This window comes from Engraulis encrasicolus, chromosome 1, assembly GCF_034702125.1.
Source record: "Engraulis encrasicolus isolate BLACKSEA-1 chromosome 1, IST_EnEncr_1.0, whole genome shotgun sequence".
Classification (NCBI taxonomy): Eukaryota; Metazoa; Chordata; class Actinopteri; order Clupeiformes; family Engraulidae; genus Engraulis; species Engraulis encrasicolus.
The window spans coordinates 40,812,117-40,830,653 of record NC_085857.1 but is presented as its reverse complement, the minus strand read 5'-3'; the positions used below and the strand labels follow the sequence as shown (position 1 = coordinate 40,830,653).

The 18,537-nt window shown below is 45.6% G+C and overlaps 2 protein-coding genes across 2 annotated transcripts in view; one reads left to right on the top strand and one right to left on the bottom strand.

The window, feature by feature from the left end:
* Positions 1-14,417, bottom strand: part of coq7 (coenzyme Q7 homolog, ubiquinone (yeast)) — a 48,219-nt gene extending 33,802 nt beyond the window's left edge. Inside the window, exons 1-2 of the mRNA XM_063202275.1 lie at positions 14,334-14,417; positions 14,020-14,145 (exon numbers count right to left, since the gene is read on the bottom strand). Coding sequence (XP_063058345.1) covers positions 14,020-14,050 — 31 coding nt within the window. The 5' untranslated portion in view covers positions 14,051-14,145; positions 14,334-14,417. The remainder of the gene's footprint in view (positions 1-14,019; positions 14,146-14,333) is intronic.
* Positions 14,418-14,441: 24 nt separating this feature from the next.
* abcc6a (ATP-binding cassette, sub-family C (CFTR/MRP), member 6a) overlaps positions 14,442-18,537 on the top strand; it is a 39,479-nt gene continuing 35,383 nt past the window's right edge. The window contains exons 1-3 of the mRNA XM_063202258.1: positions 14,442-14,530; positions 16,583-16,759; positions 18,190-18,315. Of these exons, the coding sequence (XP_063058328.1) occupies positions 14,489-14,530; positions 16,583-16,759; positions 18,190-18,315 (345 nt within the window). The 5' untranslated portion in view covers positions 14,442-14,488. The remainder of the gene's footprint in view (positions 14,531-16,582; positions 16,760-18,189; positions 18,316-18,537) is intronic.

Genomic DNA, 18,537 nt, shown 5'->3' with positions numbered 1-18,537 from the left:
AAAAATTGTATTGCCTCTAAACCCCATTCATGGTGTATCGTTGTATAGAGGCTCTCAAAATCAAAGGTTGCAAGGATAATTATCTGTCATTTTATGTATTTATTTTTCTCTTGTCTTGTCCTGTCTACCTTTGTATATGCACCTTGACCACTTGATTTTCCCTTTTGGGATAATAAAGTTGACTTTGACATTGACTGTTTATTGATAGTGTGATTAACCTATACAGTGAGTCCAATATGTATTTGATCCCTTGCTGATTTTGCTGGTTTGCCCACTAATAAAGACATGATCAGTCTATATGTTTATGATAATATCTATTCAAACATGGAGAGACAAAATATCAAAAAGAAATTCCAGAAAATAATTCTAAATAATATATTTTAATTTATTTGTATTTCATTTAGGCAAATAAGTATTTGACCCCTCTAGCTAAAGAAGATAAAGTGCTTTGTGGCAAAGCCCTAGTTGTCTAGCACTGAGGTCAGATGGTTCTTTTAGTTTGTGACAATGTTTGTGCATATATTAGAAAGGATTTTTGCACACTTTTCTTTGCAGATTATCTCTAAAACATGAATAGTGTGTGGCTATAGCTTGGCAAATAGAGGTTCAGTTCCCTCCATAGAATTACTATAGGGTTAAAGTTTGGAGACTGTCTAGGCCACTTCATGACTTTAATATGCTTCTTATTGAGCCACTCCTTCGTTGTTTTGACAGTATGTTGTGTATTATTGTCATGTTGGGAGATCCAAAAATGGCCCACCCTTCAGTGTAGTGGTGGAGGGAAGGACGTTAGCACTCAGGATTGCACATTGCATGTCTCCCTCCATCCATTCGTTGACGATGTGAAGTTGTCCTGTGCCTTGGCCAGACAAACACCCTCAAACCATAATCATACCACTTTCATGCATGATGGTGAGGAGGGTGTTCTTGGGATCATAGACAGCAGTACTCTTTCTCAAAACACATTGAATTGTGTTAATGCCAAACAGCTTGATTTTGATTTTGGTTTCATCTGACTACAGCACCTCCTTATCATATCCTAAACCAGTCTGATGTCCGTTGGCAAACCTCAGGTGGGACTGCACAGGTTCCTTCTGAAGTAGGGTTACCATGTGTGCATTACAAGGTTTAAACCTCTGTGGCATTAAGTGCTACCAGTAGTTTTCTCAGTGATTTTGGTCCCAGTAGCTTTTATATCATTGCCTAGTTCATCCCATACAGGTCTAGGGTGCTTTCTTTCTGTTCTCATGATTATCAAATCCCTACAAAAGGTCAAATCTTGTATAAAACCCCAGACAGCCTGATGGATAGTCATTTTGTATTCCTCACATTTTGGAAGAAATGCATCAACAGCTGGGTCATTAATACCCAGTCTCTGTCTTGTGGCTTTGCAGCTCATTTAATCTTGTTCAGGTCTAAAATCTTGTCCCTGATATCATTTGACTGCTCTTTGGTCTTTCCCATGCTGGTGAGGTTGGAGTGTGACTGATTCACTCATACTATGGACTGATTCTGCTGATTCAATGTGTCTTTTATGCATGTTAGTATGTACAGGTGTCTTTAATTCAGATGACAAGTTGATCGGAAGTGTCCATCTGGTCTGTGGGCCCGGAACTGTAATCAGTTGGCAGGGGATCAAATACTTATTTTGCTCGATGAAATGGAAATAAATTAATATATATTCTTTTAAGTTAATTTCTGGATTTTCTTTTTGATATTCTGTCTCTCCATATTAGAATACATATTATCATAACATTTATTGACTGATCATGTCTTTGTTAGTAGGCAAACTAACAAAATCAGCAAGGGATCAAATACTTATTGGACTCACTGTATGTATGTTTGTGCTACTGTTTTTAAACATGGCTTTTGTTCCACAACACAGGACCTACCTTACTCCCTATCAGAGTGTTAAGGGTTAACAAACTGGCCACACCCTTGGGTGCCAGGCATGTTCTAGTCACCACTCAGACTGTGTTTGTAGAGAATATGATGAATACTGTTGAAGTCGAAACATAATGCAGCCATGAAATAATAAAAGACAGAAAGGATTTTAAGTGTGCGGACTTCTCCCTTTGAAAACTACAGTTGGCCTTCGTCCTGCACCTTTTCTTGGGATGTGCACAATCCTCTCCTTCAACTGAGGAGGATAGGCCTACACTTAGCTACATACTGAAGATGGAACAATTGCCTTGCGTGATAGATAGGCCTAAACTAGCCTACATATTTAACTTCTGGGTGCAGTTAGATAAATATTTAACTTGTGGGCGTGCTGTACTGTCATGGTGGCGAAATAACTTCTTGTGTCCGTTCTTTTATTTTTTGGTGGAGACATTGTCTCTGATCAGGCTTATAAAGCTCAAATTCAGAATGAAGCACCTATGCAGTTTGAGTGAAGGACCATTACAAGACAGATGCAGACTCTGCAGCCAGTGAAATAGCGGATGAGTCGTCATAGCTCCGAATAAATCTCGGAATCTCAAAGTGCACGATTTTCATGAATTCCCTCTTAACTAAGAGAGAAGTTGGGGAGAGAAGTTGGGGAAAGAGAGAAGTGGAGGGAAAAGTGGGATGCTGGAAGAGTGGAAGGCAGATGGAGAGTAGAGTAGAGTAGAGTATAGTAGAGTAGAGTAGAGTAGAGTAGAGTAGAGTAGAGTAGAGTAGAGTAGAGTAGAGTAGAGTAGAGTAGATGATCATTTATTGATCCCAGGGTGAAATGAAGGTATCAAGTAGCATATGCATACTGTACATAAATACAGAAGACTTCACACACAGGCATTACACACATCATTACACATATTACACATATATTAACCATATGAGTGGATGGCAGATGGAGAGGAGTGAGGGAAGAGACAGAAGCAGAGGAGGAAAGAAAGCGGTGGATGGAGTGGGTGAAGGTCAGTGGAGAAGGGAGGAGAGAGGGAGAGAGGGAGGGGGAGAGCGTGGCGGAAGACGGGGTAGAGCTCATAATTGCCAGCGTAGGCTGACACATCTGAATTTGTTTTACTGCCTCTTGGACAGACGCCGCAACTCATTTGCCACGCACAAAAAAAGAGGGAGAGAGAGAGAGGGATGGATTGGGGAAGAGAGAGAGGGGGGGAGGAGGGATAGGGAAAGAGATAGATAGACAGAGAGAGAGAGAGGGATAGGGAAAGAGAGAGAGAGCGAGAGAGAGAGATGGAGTAAGAGAGAGATGGAGGAAGAGAGTGAGAGAGAGAGGGAAAGAGAGAGAGAGAGATAGAGGGGAGGAGGGAGGGAGGGATAGAGAAAGAGAGGGAGAGAGAGTGAAAGAGCGATACGTTCTGTTCTTTTTCTAATCCCTTCTTCTTAAGAGGCAGAGGAGGGAGAGAGAGAGAGAGGAAAAGAGAGAGAGAGAAATAGAGAGAGAGAAATAGAGAGAGGGAGGGAGGGATAGGGAAAGAGAGAGAGAGAGAGAAAGAGAGATACGTTCTGTTCTTTTTCTAACCCCTTCTTCTTAAGAGGCCTGGCACCCCTCCTACTGCGGCTGCCGCGTCGTTTCTATATTTGTCCCCCCTCTGCCTGCTTGAGCAGCGCAAGGGTCTGAAAATGACACCATTATTTTGACTAGACTGTTTTCCCTGCTCCGAGTGGCCAGGGGGATGTGTAGGTGCCCTGCTCTGGTTAACCACACGATTCAGGACCAGCTCTCACTCCCCTCCCAGTCCCTCTCTCGCTCTCTCTCAATCTATCTGTCTCACTCTCTCTCTCTTCCTGACTCTCTCTCTCTCTTGTTCCTCCCTTAATCTCTATCTCTCTCTTTCTCTCTCTCTCTCCCTCCCTCGAGTCGCGGTCTCTATGTTTATTTCTCCCTCCCTCTCTCTCTCTCTCTCTCTCTCTCTCTCTCTCCTTCTCCAGCCTCTCTCTCTCCTCCCCATCTCTCTATGTCTCCCTGTTTTCTTCCCTCCTCCTCCCCGGCCAGACAGCCAACAGCACGGAGCAGTGGGTCCAGTGCCAGCTCCTCTGTGTGGCTACAGGTGGCCCTGCTCTAGTCCAGTGTTCCTCAACCTTTTTTGTCCTGCGTACCCCCTAAGTAATTTTGTCATATGATGTGTATCCCCTCACTCATGCTCTATATCTTTTCCTCTATCCCAATATGACTACACTCCATATATTTAGTCATTTTTCCAAGTACCCCCTGCAGTGTGCTCGCTTGTCCCTAGTGGTACACGTACCCCTGGTTGGGAAACACTGCTCTAGTCCACTCTACACTAGCAACAGCCTGCCACTGTGTGTCTCTCCACACCGCTCACTTGTTCGTTTCCCCCAAGACAGGGAAGCTGACAGGGGGGGAGGAGAGGGCCCAAGGAGAGAGGGGGTCCAGAATTGGATCCTCATTAGTCAAGTCAAGTAGGTTTTATTGTCAATTTCTTTACATGCACTGGTCATACAAAGAATTTGAAATTACATTTCTTGCTTTCCCATACAGACATAGACTAATCTAGGTAAGGACATAGACAGTATATACATAGACAGTACTTATACATGGACTTAAGACAGTATGGACATAGACAGTGCTCATACAGACATTTAAAGTGCAAGACTGGACAACAGAAGACTTGTAGAGGACATACATTAAGAGGCATTGTTGTGCTTTTGTGCTTTTCCTAAAAAAGTCCTTTATAGCGTTCTGACATGGTAATAGTAGCATTTTGAAGAAAAATAAATATTAAAAAGGTCTGTCAAGTACACCAGCAGCAGTGTGTGTGTGTGTGTATGTGTGTGTATGTGTTTAGTGCAGGTAGAAGGTGCGGTGTGCGTCTGTGTGTGTGTTCGTGTGTCTGTGTGTGTGTGTGTGTGTGTGTGTGTGTCAGTGTGTGTCAGTGTGTGTATGTTTGGGTTTAGTGCAGAAAGTGCAGTGTGCTTGTGTGTGTGTGTGTGTGTGTGTGTGTGTGTGTGTGTGTGCATGTTTTGAGTTAGTGCAGGTTGAAAGTTCAGTCACAAGTATAGTAGTGCATGTGGAATGTTCAGTCGCAGATATGGTGGTGGGGGATGGGGGGGGGGGTTGTCAGTGGCCTTGCTGGCTAGAGGCTGATAGTGGAGGGAGAGTGGGTTGAGTGTTCAGCATCTTGATCGCTTGGTGCATTGTGCTGCTCGCCAGCCTGGTGGTACAGGAACGGAGGCGCCTGTACCTCTTTCCAGATTACATTGCATGTATTGGGTTTGGGGCCCTTTCAGATGTCTTTGTCCCAGGCCCAGCCAAAGCTGTCAACTGTCAGCCCTGCCCTAGAAGCTGCACCAACACAGAACTTTTCAAGGGGGGGGGGGTGGTTATGCTGAACGACCAACGTTCTGTTTTCCTCAACAGACAGACAGGCAGGCAGACAGACAGACAGACAGACAGACAGACAGCTGGCCTACCCCACATGGTGACCTGAATGAGACCCGGACATCATGAAAGGTTCACTGCCAAAGACGCCACTCTCACACGTTCACACAGCCTGTTTTTCACTGTAGGGAAGGCCAAGTCTCTGGAGAGAACAACAGACAGATGATTCAGGCGTTTATTTTGGAGAGTCTTGGAGACCAGCTTGATTTGGTTTTGGGTTTTGGAGAAGCACTCTTCTTCACTTCCTGCAGATCTGTGTGCATGCTACGCTGCTGCAGAGAATTCTCTGGGGAGCTTTTAAACAATGGCTTGTTTTTTCTCATCAATATTATTTTTGGGGGCTTTTTATTGGGATAGTACAGTGAAGAGTGGGACAGGAAATGAGAGGGGTAGAGAAAGAGATGGGGGAGGCTTCGGACCTTGACAAAAAAAGAGGAGGCTTAAGAAACGACCTCGGTCGGGACGGAATCAAACCCGGGTTCCCAGTGTAACATTGCGGTGCCCAGAGGCGATTCTAAGGTCAGGTGGGGCCCCAAGCGAAAATGCAAAAGAATGAGCATTTGAACCAAAATCGCCACTACTGTGGTAAAAAGTGGGCTGTTATTCACTATCTAGGGGCCTGGGGGCTCCAAGCGGCTGCCTGCCTTGCCTGGTGGCAAGATGCACCTCTGACGGTGCCCTACCGTTTGATCCCCAGCTGGGCTGGGCCAGCAATGGCTTGTGGGTGCGACTCGAGCCATGTCTCTCTCCCTCTCACACACACAGATATCTCAGAGAGACAACAAGACAAGTAAGTGGGGCCCAAATTCTCGACATGAAAACATAATCATGAAATGAAAATCATAATGCACGTATGTACGTATGCTTCTGCGGTCGTATACAACGCAGTGCACCGCAATGTAAACCGCACGAACCTGATGATACAGTCTGCTGCACCACCAGAGCTGGTAATCACCAGTAGTGGCGGGCCCCATGCTACACCAGATGTTGATTAGCGAAGACAAACAGACTTGACCACAGCCATTAAAGCTCCTTGGGACAAGTGCGTCCATAAACACACACGGTTTGTTGTGCACTGACTGAAGGGCTGGAGGGCTTGAGGGCTGAACTGGCTGGTGTAACATGCCTCGGCTCGGTCTCACAGAAGTATCAATTCTGAGCGTTTGCCAGATTTTAAAATAAACGACGACAAGCCACCGCGGCAGGTTTTTGAGGCCCCCCCCGTAAGGCTTGTGGTGGCTCTTGTTATTGCCAAGACTTGGTGTGTGGTGTGGGATAGCTCGCTCCTAGTCCTCGCCGTCGTGACCAAAGGTACGGACGGCTTCGGACCATTTCCCTCTCCGAAAGCAAAAAGGTCTTCTCGTCCGTCTGGCCCTGAAAAAAAAGCTCGCTCGGGGAGACATAATACGGCTGTCATATTGTTGTTTGGATCCTGTGTGTGTCTTAACTCGATACCCCTGGAGTTGGGGTTGACCACAGCAAATACATCTATTTTTCTTGCTGTTTAGGTTAGCTGTCAACGATAATGCTGTGTTTCCCATGCACTGCTGATTGCGCCACTCTGCAGGAACAATATTCTGTACTGCATATAGACCTGCAATATAGCGCAAGGGGACATTTTGTCCGGGGGCTGACATAAATTAACGTAACGTAAATTACCAGTTCGTAAAATGTCTATACACAGGCCTTGTGAAATATGAAATCAGGTAGAATGCAATGCTAAGGTGTTGGTTCTTATGCCTTCACGGCCACATTGAAAGCGTTGACTGCCAGAAGTTTGCCAGTTAATGTGCCTTTTAAGGTGCATCAGCAAATAAGATTTGGTCAAAAATGTCTGTACTGTCCATTGATACAGTATGTGGCTGGCCTACTCTTTTGAGCAAGTGTCACTTACTGCATAGTATCAAAGACAGCTCATACAGTAGATGCTATAAATGTGTAACATCATAGATTATAAATGAATGGGGCCTATGTGTGTGGCTTTAGAGGTGTTTGAACACTTTGTCTAACACTTACATCTCACTCCACCAACTGCTTATTTGTGGGGATCAGACTCATCAGATGTACGTACTAATCACACACACGTCTTGGGAACCAGTGCTTTCCATGGAGACATAAAAAACTCGAAAATCTTAACCATGGTTGACCTCAAACATCAGGAAAACATCTGCATTATATCCGCTGAAACACGTAAACACATGACTCATGCATTTTCCCAGCATGCATATTCTACGTGTGTTTGTGAGGCCGATAGGAAGAAACAAAGGGGCCAGTTGGCCCCCTGCACAGGAGGAGAGAGGCCCCAGAACTGAGTTCTCAAATCCATATTAGGAGAGGGGGAGTTTTACATGTCCCAGGCACGGCCAAAGCTGTCAGCGGTGGTGGGGGCCCCTAGGCTGCAGTCATATCTAGCCTGTGGTGGGGGCCCCTAGAACTGAGTTCTCAAATCAATATATTAGGAGAGGGGGAGTTTTACATGTCCCAGGCACGGCCAAAGCTGTCAGCGGTGGTGGGGGCTCCTAGGCTGCAGTCATATCTAGCCTGTGGTGGGGGCCCCTAGAACTGAGTTCTCAAATCAATATATTAGGAGAGGGGGACTTTTACATGTCCCAGGCACGGCCAGAGCTGTCAGCGGTGGTGGGGGCCCCTAGGCTGCAGTCATATCTAGCCTGTGGTGGGGGCCCCTAGAACTGAGTTCTCAAATCAATATATTAGGAGAGGGGGACTTTTACATGTCCCAGGCACGGCCAAAGCTGTCAGCGGCCCTGTGTTGGGATGGGTTGCCAGTTGGGGTTGGGTCTAGGTTAGATAAAAGCTTAGCTTTAGCATCTTTGACCTGGGTGGCTCTCTCTTATCTTTCCCCACAGACAATTGAGTCCATGAGACGAAGAACCATACAAGTCCAAAACAAAAATTGTAAATGTCCAGAATTGTAAATACCTTTAACATTGACATTAAAAATCCTATATTATTATAATTAAGAAGCTTTTGTTTTCTGACTTCAGGAAAAATAAAAATTAAAAATTAATGTTCAAGCTGCAACCACTGCAGCCACTCATTTTTATATTTTCTTTATCTTTGATCATCAAATTTATGTCATATCAAGTTTGACAGTTTGTAAATGTTATAGTCCCTGGGTATATACTATATTGGTGGTTCTCTCCTTATCTCTCCTCTCACAGAGTGTCCTTCTGCGTCACCACAGATGTGCACTATGCAGTCTGCTCAGTGATAACACAGGTCAACTTTTTGACAAATGAACGAGTACGAGTACAACAACAGCAACAACAACAACACGATTGGTTGTTCATTTTTTCTGGTGGCTTGGTGACGTAACATGTTTCGTGTTGCTGAACAAAGTTATCTTGATTTTTCTGTTTTACAAAATGGGTCATGCATCAGGTGAAAGTGCCTCAACAACATCTGCAGTAGCCTTGCTGGAGCAACCCAGTGAATCACCATCTCCACAGTTCAATGGGCCACGAGGAATACAGTATGCCCACTGTACTGTAACAACACGCCACACACCATACAATTTCTCGTCATTCTCCACACAAAAAAACCCGTCACGTGACATTTATTCAACCCACTGTCTGTCTGACTGCCTCAAACCACAACTCCCTCCTCGCTAGGCCTTGGTTCTGCAGGTGTCGCAAAACATAACACACACGCACGCTTTGACATGACAGCAAATGAATGAATGGATGGATGAATGGCATACTGCGGTCTTGAAATAAAAAGAAACACAGAGGTGCTCTGACTGACGAGCAGACATGTTTCTCTCTCTGTGCTACGGAGAAGTAATAATATTCGCCTCTCTTGGCCCTCACATGGTTCTGCACACCAGCTAACGTGCCTAGTCTCTCTCTCTCTCTCTCTCTCTCTCTCTCTCTCTCTCTCTCTCTCTCTCCCTCTCTCTCTCTCTGTCTGTCTGTCTGTCTGTCTCTCTCTCTCTCTCTCTCTCTCTCTCTCTCTCTCTCTCTGCAGTGTTCTTTCCATGCCCTTTAGCTGTGGCTCTTCTTTGGCCGGGGTCGGTGTCACACTTTCCGCAGGACTCCGTCCTCGATTTGACTTTGACTTTCCCAGGACCCTGTACCTGCCCCTGACCCGGGATGACTGACACGTGTGTGTCTGGTCCAATATTACCTCAGAGAGCGAGAGAGAGAGAGCCCATCAGACATTATTTTTCTAAGCTTTTTAAAAAATATACTGTAGTTTTTTTTATACTGGTGCTGCACTGCCATGTTTTTGAAGGTGAGCCTGAGTGAAGATGAATGAGGAATGAAGACTTGAAAACATGCAACATCATTCTTTCTCGAGTCTTTCTCGTTAAATTCTTTCATTTGTCTCTGTAGTATATGAGGGGTGCAACACACACACACACACACACACACACACACACACACACACACACACACACACACACACACACACACACACACACACACACACACACACACACACACACACACACACACACACAATGCATTATGCACCACAAAAAAAACCCTCTTATAAACTGTCAAAAGCTTGAATCACACACCCACGTGTTCCCTTGAAAAATTCCACACACCGCATGCACCACACAAATTTCACAACCAGCAAACCGACACACCAACAAGCCAGCCAGCCAGGCAGCCAGACAGACACATTCCCCCCTATGCAGGCAGCCTTCTCTTCCCTGCCCTGTCCCCGTCAGACACAAAGGAAGACTGCCATGCGCCCAGGGCCGGACCAAGATGGCCTGGGGCCCCTGGGCTACAGGTTGGTGTGGGGCTCCCCGAAAAGCAAATTTCGCAACAAATTTACACAGACAGTTTCATAATTATGACCTAGGAATTACGGATAACATGTCTACCAACTCTACACAACAGATGAAATTGTTAATATTGCATGTTGTCACTATCCTGCAATTTTTCACTATCGGCAAATCTGGGGGCCCCTGGCAGCCAGGTGGGGGCCCCTAGGCTGCAGCCATATCTAGCCTGTGGTGGGGGCCCCTAGGCTGCAGTCATATCTAGCCTGTGGTGGGGTCCCCTAGGCTGCAGTCATATCTAGCCTGTGGTGGGGGCCCCTAGGCTACAGTCATATCTAGCATGTGGTGGGGCCCCCTAGGCTGCTGTGCGTTAAATCCGGCCCTGTATACCGTATGCTGCTGCTCTTCTTCCCTGAGGCCCAGCCATGCAGACGGCCACACTGCCCTCAATTACACTGGTCCTCTCCAAAACGCTGACATCTGGAGGACCACAGGACAGGAGCTCGCAGAGTGTGAGAGTGTTTACCAAGCTAAGGACACACACACACATGCACACACACACACATGCATGCACGCATAGACACACACACACACACACACACACAGGTCACACACGTGCGCGCGCACACACACACACACACACACACACGTACGCACGTACGCACGCACGCACGCACGCACGCACGCACGCACACACACACAGTGAGAACAGCAGCAGTAGCACCACATGGAGCTATGTTGAGAGTGCACCATACATGTTACAGTGCTAATTCAACACTGAAGAGTAGAGAATAGAAAAATACAACTTCTGGAAATACAACGTCTAGATCAGGGGTACTCAATTAAAAGTCCCCGAGGGCCAGTTTTTCAAAATTCCTCCCAATAAAGGGCCGGGCCGGGCTGACACGACACGACCCCCACCAAAAAAAAATATTTTAAAAAAAATAAAAAATGATAAGGCCTTTGTAATCACAAAACACACGCACTCACACCCACAGCAGATATTTAGTTTCCAGTGACAGGATGGGAGAACATTTCTCTCATAAAGGGATTGCATTTTTCTGGAGCACTGTGGGGTGAGGTGCCTGCCTTGCTGTTATTGCCACCCACCCTTTAGTATTTTTTTTTTAAATGACATAAGATTATCTTTTTTAAATGACATAAGATTAGCCTATATTTGCAGACTACATTCATAAACATTTATTTCTTAGTGAGAAAACCAATAAGCCTGAAGATAACACTTTTCAAACAAATGTTGCTTATTATGACTTTGTTTATGCAGCTCTCACATGCATAATGAGAATCAGATGCAATAATGGACCCAACAAAGAGGACACATAGATAGGAGGACACCAGGTTTTGCCAACAAGAAAATGGCACATTGATGCAATGTTGATTAAATGCAACAGCCAATAATAAATCATCAAGTTGCTCATATAACTTTGTTTGAAATCTTATGAGGGGCTTAGCTTTCCAAACGAACTATTTGGGGACTGTTTAAAAGTGTGAAAAGTTTATCAAGCAATTCGTTTTTAAGTAGGCTACCCCTAGTTAGCTGCCAGCAGAGCTCAAACACAATTTGCCTTCATTTGTGTTAGCAACTAGCTACAGCTAGTGCTAAACCAATTCGAAGTCCTAACACACTGTATGCAATGAAATGTGGACCATTACTTTCAAAAACGAGGCAAAGAGAACTTTGTAAATAATTTATTTACAAGTTCTACCGTACTTCCCTTCAGTAGTCTACCTCACAACAGCCTCTGCCACCCTCATAGTCACTTCTGTTTGGAGCCTGCAGGGAGAAACTGATTGAGGGGGCGGAGACACGGCACGCATCTTAGCGTCTGTAGCGCGATTTCAAAATAAGAGCCGGCAGCGCGATCGGACCAAAAAAAAAAAAAATTTTTTTTTTTTTTTTTTAATTTTTCAAAATTATTCGAGGGCCACAAATAGATGCCCCGCGGGCCACAAGTGGTCCGCGGGCCGCTATTTGAGTATGGGGGGTCTAGTTGGTTGGCGGTGAATGTTGACATCTTGAGGCCTACAGGATCTCAGAGAATGTGAGAGTGTGCAACAGCAGCAACAACAGCACGTGGGGACTGTGTGGGAGTGCATTATTACGCATACTATTAAAAAATAAAACAGACTGATGCCCTCCAATGGCAAATAAGCACGGCCCCCTCTCATTGCCAACCGAGAGCTCCCTAGCACCCCCTGGGGGGTTGTAGAGTCCCCGTTGTGAAACACAACATGAATGTAATTGTATGAGAGTGTGAGCAACTGTCTACCCAGGTAGGCAAAAAAGACAGTGAGCGCAGCTGCACTTTGCTCTGTACAGCGCATTTCACAGAGTTAATTCAACACTCAGAGTCAAATTTGTCTTATATTTGGTCTTATAGTTAGTTTTACTCTCTACAGTAAAAGTGTGGAATTAACAAAAACAAAGTGCAAAATTGACCGTGAGTGTGACTGAGAGTGTTTACCCTGCTAGAGAAACACACAGTAAAGTGCGGCTGCAACACAGCCCTCGAGCCTGAGGCAGTTCCCTCTCCATAAATTAGCTCTGGGCTGGTCTAGTCGGAGGTTTTTGCGTCTTGCCTCTCTTGAGAAACAATTTTTTCTTGAGTCACCACGACCAAAATATGTTTTTAAACACATTTTCTACATACCTACAGTCTGTAGGCTGTGTGAGTTGCATATAGTTTTGTTTCCTTACACATAGTGTACATCCATGACATTGTGTATATAGGCCTACATATGGTACAAGTGGAAATGTCATGTGTGTGGGGTCTTGAGACCCTTAGCTGGGCAACCTAGTGCCCTACATATCATAAAGCAAACAGCACACAGGTGTTTCTAGGACATACCCTGTACTACCAAGTCTTAAGGTATGTACGAGTCTGACCTACTGTACATACGTCAAGTAAAGTAAAGGCAGCTGCCTCCTGAGAAAAGTGAAAGCTCTATCAGGGAAAAACTTCAGTGGGAGTAAGAAGCTACACACATGCACGTATGTGCACGCACGCAGGCACGCACGCACGCACGCACGCACGCACGCACACACACACACACACACACACACACACACACACACACACACACACACACACACACACACACACACACACACACACACACACACACACACACCGTACAACAGAAAAGTGAAATCTCTTATCAGTGTGAATCCAGAGACACAGAAGAGCCTCTCTCTCTCTCTCTCTCTCTCTCTCTCTCTCTCTCTCTCTCTCTCTCTCTCTCTCTCTCTCTCCTCCAGCATGACTGGCTCTCCTCACATCTGACTGTGGTGTGGTGTGGTGTGAGGGAGGATGAGAGGAGCATGTGAGAGGATCTGGGGCTGAGAGGAGTGGAGTGGAGTGGAGTGGAGAGGAGAGGAGAGGAGAGAAGAGGAGAAAAGAGGGGAGGAGAGGAGAGGAATGGAGTGGAGAGAGGAGAGGAGAGAAGACAGGAGAGGAGTGGAGTGGAGAGAGCAGAGGAGTGTGTGTGTGTGTGTGTGTGTGTGTGTGTGTGTGTGTGTGTGTGTGTGTGTGTGTGTGTGTGTGTGTGTGTGTGTGTGTGTGTGTGTGTGTGTGTGTGTGTCTTGTTTGGGGTGGGGCCTTGCCTCCCTCACCCCCCACCCACCCCGCACTCCTGTCAGTGTGCTGCTCCAGTCAGGAGGAGCCTGTACTGCTGTGGTGCTTTGATTAAGATCCAACCCCACGTATGTGTGTGTGTGCTTGAGCAAGAGGGGAGGGATAGATAGATGGAAGGAAGGAGGAATTGAGGGGAGGGAGGGCGAGAGAGAGAGGGGGGGGGTAGACAGAGAGAGAGAGAGAGAGAGAGAGAGAGAGAGAGAGAAGGGAGGGGGACGATAGAGAGAGAGAGAGAAAAAAGTGAGAGCAATTCCACCCACCTAACAAACTGGCAAGCCGAGTGGCATTCATAAACAGCGTCCCAGGGCTGACAGGGGCTTAGACAGAGCACTCAGCTCACAGGAGAAGGTGACACGGAGGAGAAGGAACCTTGGAGGAGATCTAAACTGAAGAAACACAGAAGACACACTTAGACGCACAGAAGACACACAGACAGACACTCTGCCACTCACTGACTGACTGACCAACTGAAACTCTTAAGACTGGACACACACACAGAGTCAAAACACAGAGACACACACATTCATTCACTCACTCACCGACTGACTGACTGGAGAAGGAGAGTGTGACTCACGCAAGGTGACATAAGAAAGAGAGACCTATTGAGGCGGGTTGAGGACCAGGAGTTGTTGCCACAGCATCCCACTGCATCCTTCCTACACCCCATCCCATTCGCATAACACCCCAACCGGGTACTGAAGCGCAAGGAGTGGAGGAGAGAGAAAGTGAATGGATACCCTCTGCAGCCTCAGTGGTCTGGACCCAATTTGGGTGAGTTGCACCTGCTCCAGAAAAGAGTTGATATGGATTTTAGTAGGCCTATGACATTTTTGTGTGTCTATATTTAAATTTGGCTTCATCTTATTGTTTTAAGGCTTTATTTACACTATAGCTCGGTTCTTGCTATTGTTCTATCGTTCAATTGTTCTTGTATTATTGTTGTATGGGCTACATTGTAATCAATCATTTTCCTTCGTCATTTTACTTTCCATCAATTTTTATTGATGCAAGTAGTCATTATGTACAAAATTGATGGGCCTACTAATACTTTGTTTTAGGCTTCGGTGAGAGACCATGGTCTGCCAGTGATACATTTGGTATATAATGGATAAGCTGCTGTAAAACCTACACATGCACATGATATGACCTATCATTTGTAAAATATGTGTATCAGTTGTGTGTCACCTAGTTAACTAATGCATTGCAATATGTCTGAATTATTGTGGAATGTGCCAACACACCTAGGTGTCCCATATGTCTATGATATCAATGTATGCAACATGTAGGCAGCAAATGTGATGGTAAGTGATAAGTGTAGCAGCATCCTATGCGCACCTTCTCCAGTGCACTTGAAGACAGGTGTCTTGACAACTGGAATAGGTGTGAAAAACACTCCACCAACGCTGGAGTCTAGACTTTCACTGAAAAAGAAAAAGAAAAAACATCTAGTTTTTACAGAAACCACAATGCCCTACTGACCTGGACAGAATAAGAGCAGGCCTTCAGGTTGTTTTTCACTTTCTTTTTTGCCTTTTATTATGTAAGCCTTGGTTAACACCTTGGTTCTATTACTCACCCTGTGTAGCTACCTTTGTCGCCACAAAGTTACCTCAGCCAGAATACTTTCTAGTGTCTGACTAAAAAGAATTTATCATTGAGATCCTTCAACAACACACCACAGTGCAAGAACTGCAGCTGCCTCTATCTAAACAAGACCTATCCAAGTGTTTAAAAATAGTCCACAGTGAAAACCTATTTTAGCGAATTGATGTGCAGCTGAGCAATGTCGTTAATTCCGCACCTGCTAAATGGTTGTGCCCATGCGTGCGTGTAAAGTACCATGGCCAAACTTGTTGTTTCGCAAGGCGTCGTGTTATGGCTGTTTGTGGCCGTTTGTGCTCTTCCCCTGGGTGTCTAGCGGTTTGTCTGCCCTCCGTCAGACGCTTCCGCCTCTCGTTACCACCGTCTAATTACACCCTCACCTCATCCTGGCTGCTGCGCGAGCGACTCTGCAATGCGCATTCTTTAACAAACAGCGGGAAGTGCACGGGACGGGACAGACTGCCCAATGTCTCAGACTATACTTCGACTGTACGCCTCTCGACTCAGTTTATTTTTTGCCTCCCAGCCTTGATGCAATCTGAAATCCACGCATGTGTCAGCACTTGGAAACTTTCTGGAGTGGACATGTACTGCTGCCACTGTAAGAAAACGCTGGCCACTGATGACTGGTTGAAACAACAGCACTCGATGCCAGCTAGACAACTGTTGAGTAATTGCGGTTTTATTTTCAGTTTCCAGGGTTTCTCCCCAAATTGTGTGGTCCAGTCAGAGGTCAGAGAGAGAGAGTAAGACTTTCAGGTTTAAGTTTTTAGAGCCAACAAACTTATTCATGCTGTTATTCATACTTGTTCGGTAAACTGTGAAATTCTGTGTGGTCAAGCAAGCCCTTACAACAGCCCCTTCAGGATCGATACAGGGTGTCTGCAGGCAAACGGTGCCAGTAGCTAGCAGAGCCAAATCTTGCACTCTCAGGTGGCCATCCACCCATCCATCCTTCCACCATCCATTCATCCATCCCAAACCTGACCTCACAACAACATATGGCTTTCTACAAATGTTAGCACAGGAAATAAAATAAGTTCCCTGTGCCATAATATTGCACTATTTAATATTTTAGGTTGGTTTATTATATTTAATCCTTCATTCTCTGCCTGCCCGTGTGTGTGTGTGTGTGTGTGTGTGTGTGTGTGTGTGTGTGTGTGCGTGTGTGTGTGTGTGTGTGTGTGTGTATCCATCCTTACTTATGGTTTCCACACACAGGACTGGAACACGACATGGTACACGCCTTACCCTGACCTGACCCAGTGCTTCCAGAACACGGTGCTTGTGTGGGTCCCTTGTCTCTACCTCTGGCTCCTCGCCCCCTTCTACTGCCTCTACCTGTACTGCAATGACCGCGGCCGCATTCCCGTCTCCGTCCTCTGCAGCGCGAAGCTGGTGAGTCAGACACACACACACACACACACACACACACACACACACACACACACACACACACACACACACACACACACACACACACACACACACACACACACACACACACACACACACACAGTCAGGGCAACTGACAGCCTTGACTGGGTCCAGGATAAAATCATTTGAAAGGGCCCCCCTTCTCAATGTAGTGAAGACCCAAGTCTGGGCCCCTTCCCTCTCTGGGCCAGGAACATCATACCCGCAAATGCCTCGATACGCTAGTGGTCCAAACATTTGTGAAAATTTCAAGTGGGCTCCAAGTTGGAAAAGGTTGGGGTCCCCAGGTTGCAGATGGTTTGCCTTGCCAGACAGGCCAGGCTACAGTTGCAGTGGCGTAAGCCAGGCTACACACACAGACCACAGGAACAGAGCACTGCACTCATTAGCGTTATATACCAGACCTACGTTGTGGGTGCATGTTGTTTGCAAAAACAAGTGCGACTGGCCCGGTGTCTATAAAGCTGCGGAGTAAAGTGTAGAAAACACACAGCACACATATAGTACAGCGCAGGGGATATACGGTAGACAGTATATAGGCAGTGCAATTTAACGCATCAGTGATCCGCAGTCAAGTCACAGAGTAGCAGTAGGAAGTTTATGGAGCAGTAAAGTGATAAGAAAGTAGCGAGTGTCAATTAAATGCACTGAAGTGGAATGCTGGCAATTGCAAAGGGGAAACAATCAACACATCTCGTTGGAGAACTTCCTCAGTAGGCCTACTTTTAGGAACGCTAAATGTGACAGAGCAGGTTTCCTGATTGCATTTAGAATCATTTTAATGCCCGTTTAGTTCTAGACATATATGTAGTTACATTATATTTAGAACAAGGCACTTTTATTCAAAGCGACTTGACAAGAAGACGAAATCATTGTCGATCAACGGCAAACCTTTAGCCTGCAGAGATGTCAAAAGTAAAAGAACAGGTAAATTCATGGTGTAAGTTCAACACTAGCACATTATATTACATAGCTGTTACACCATTTACTCTATTGTACCTAATAATATAGATAGAATGTGTTGTCACTGAAAAATACTAAAAACTTAACATGAACCATCCCAAACTTGATCCAACCAGTTAGCTGATCATCAGGCTGGTTACTGGTTACTCAGACAAGTTAAGCCCTACCTGTGTTGGAAGGAAACTGTGAAAAAAAGTGAAACTGATTTCACTTTTACTGTTGACACCTCTTCAGGCTAGCAAACACTGACAGACAATGATGTTTTTGCCAGTTTGATGGTCATTACCACAGCTCAACTGATCTTCTCTGCCTTGTGCCTCTTGTGTGTTACTCAGATAAGTTACCTGTGTTGGAAGAAAACTGTGTTTCTTTTTTTACTTTTACTTTTACTTTCGACACCTCTGATCTCTTGTGTGATGTTTCTGCAGCTGCTGGGGTTCTTCTTGGCCTCGTTTGGCTTCGTGGAGTTCTTCTACATCCTGCTGATGAAGAACCAGGAGATCCAGAACCACATGGTCTTCCTCCTCAGCCCCGTCATCCGCAGCATGACAGTGGTAAATAAATACTCCTCCCCCCACATACTGTAAATACTAATACGTGAAGGGCCACTCTAAATTAATGTTTGCAATCACCAGCCAAAATGGCTAGTAGATGGTGGTCTCACTAGCCAAACACACACTCACTAATGAGTCAAAGTGGCTAGTAAGTTGGTCTTTTCTTCCAGCCACACTACAATTTTACCTGCATGTGGCCGGTTGGTTGGTGTTAATTGAGAG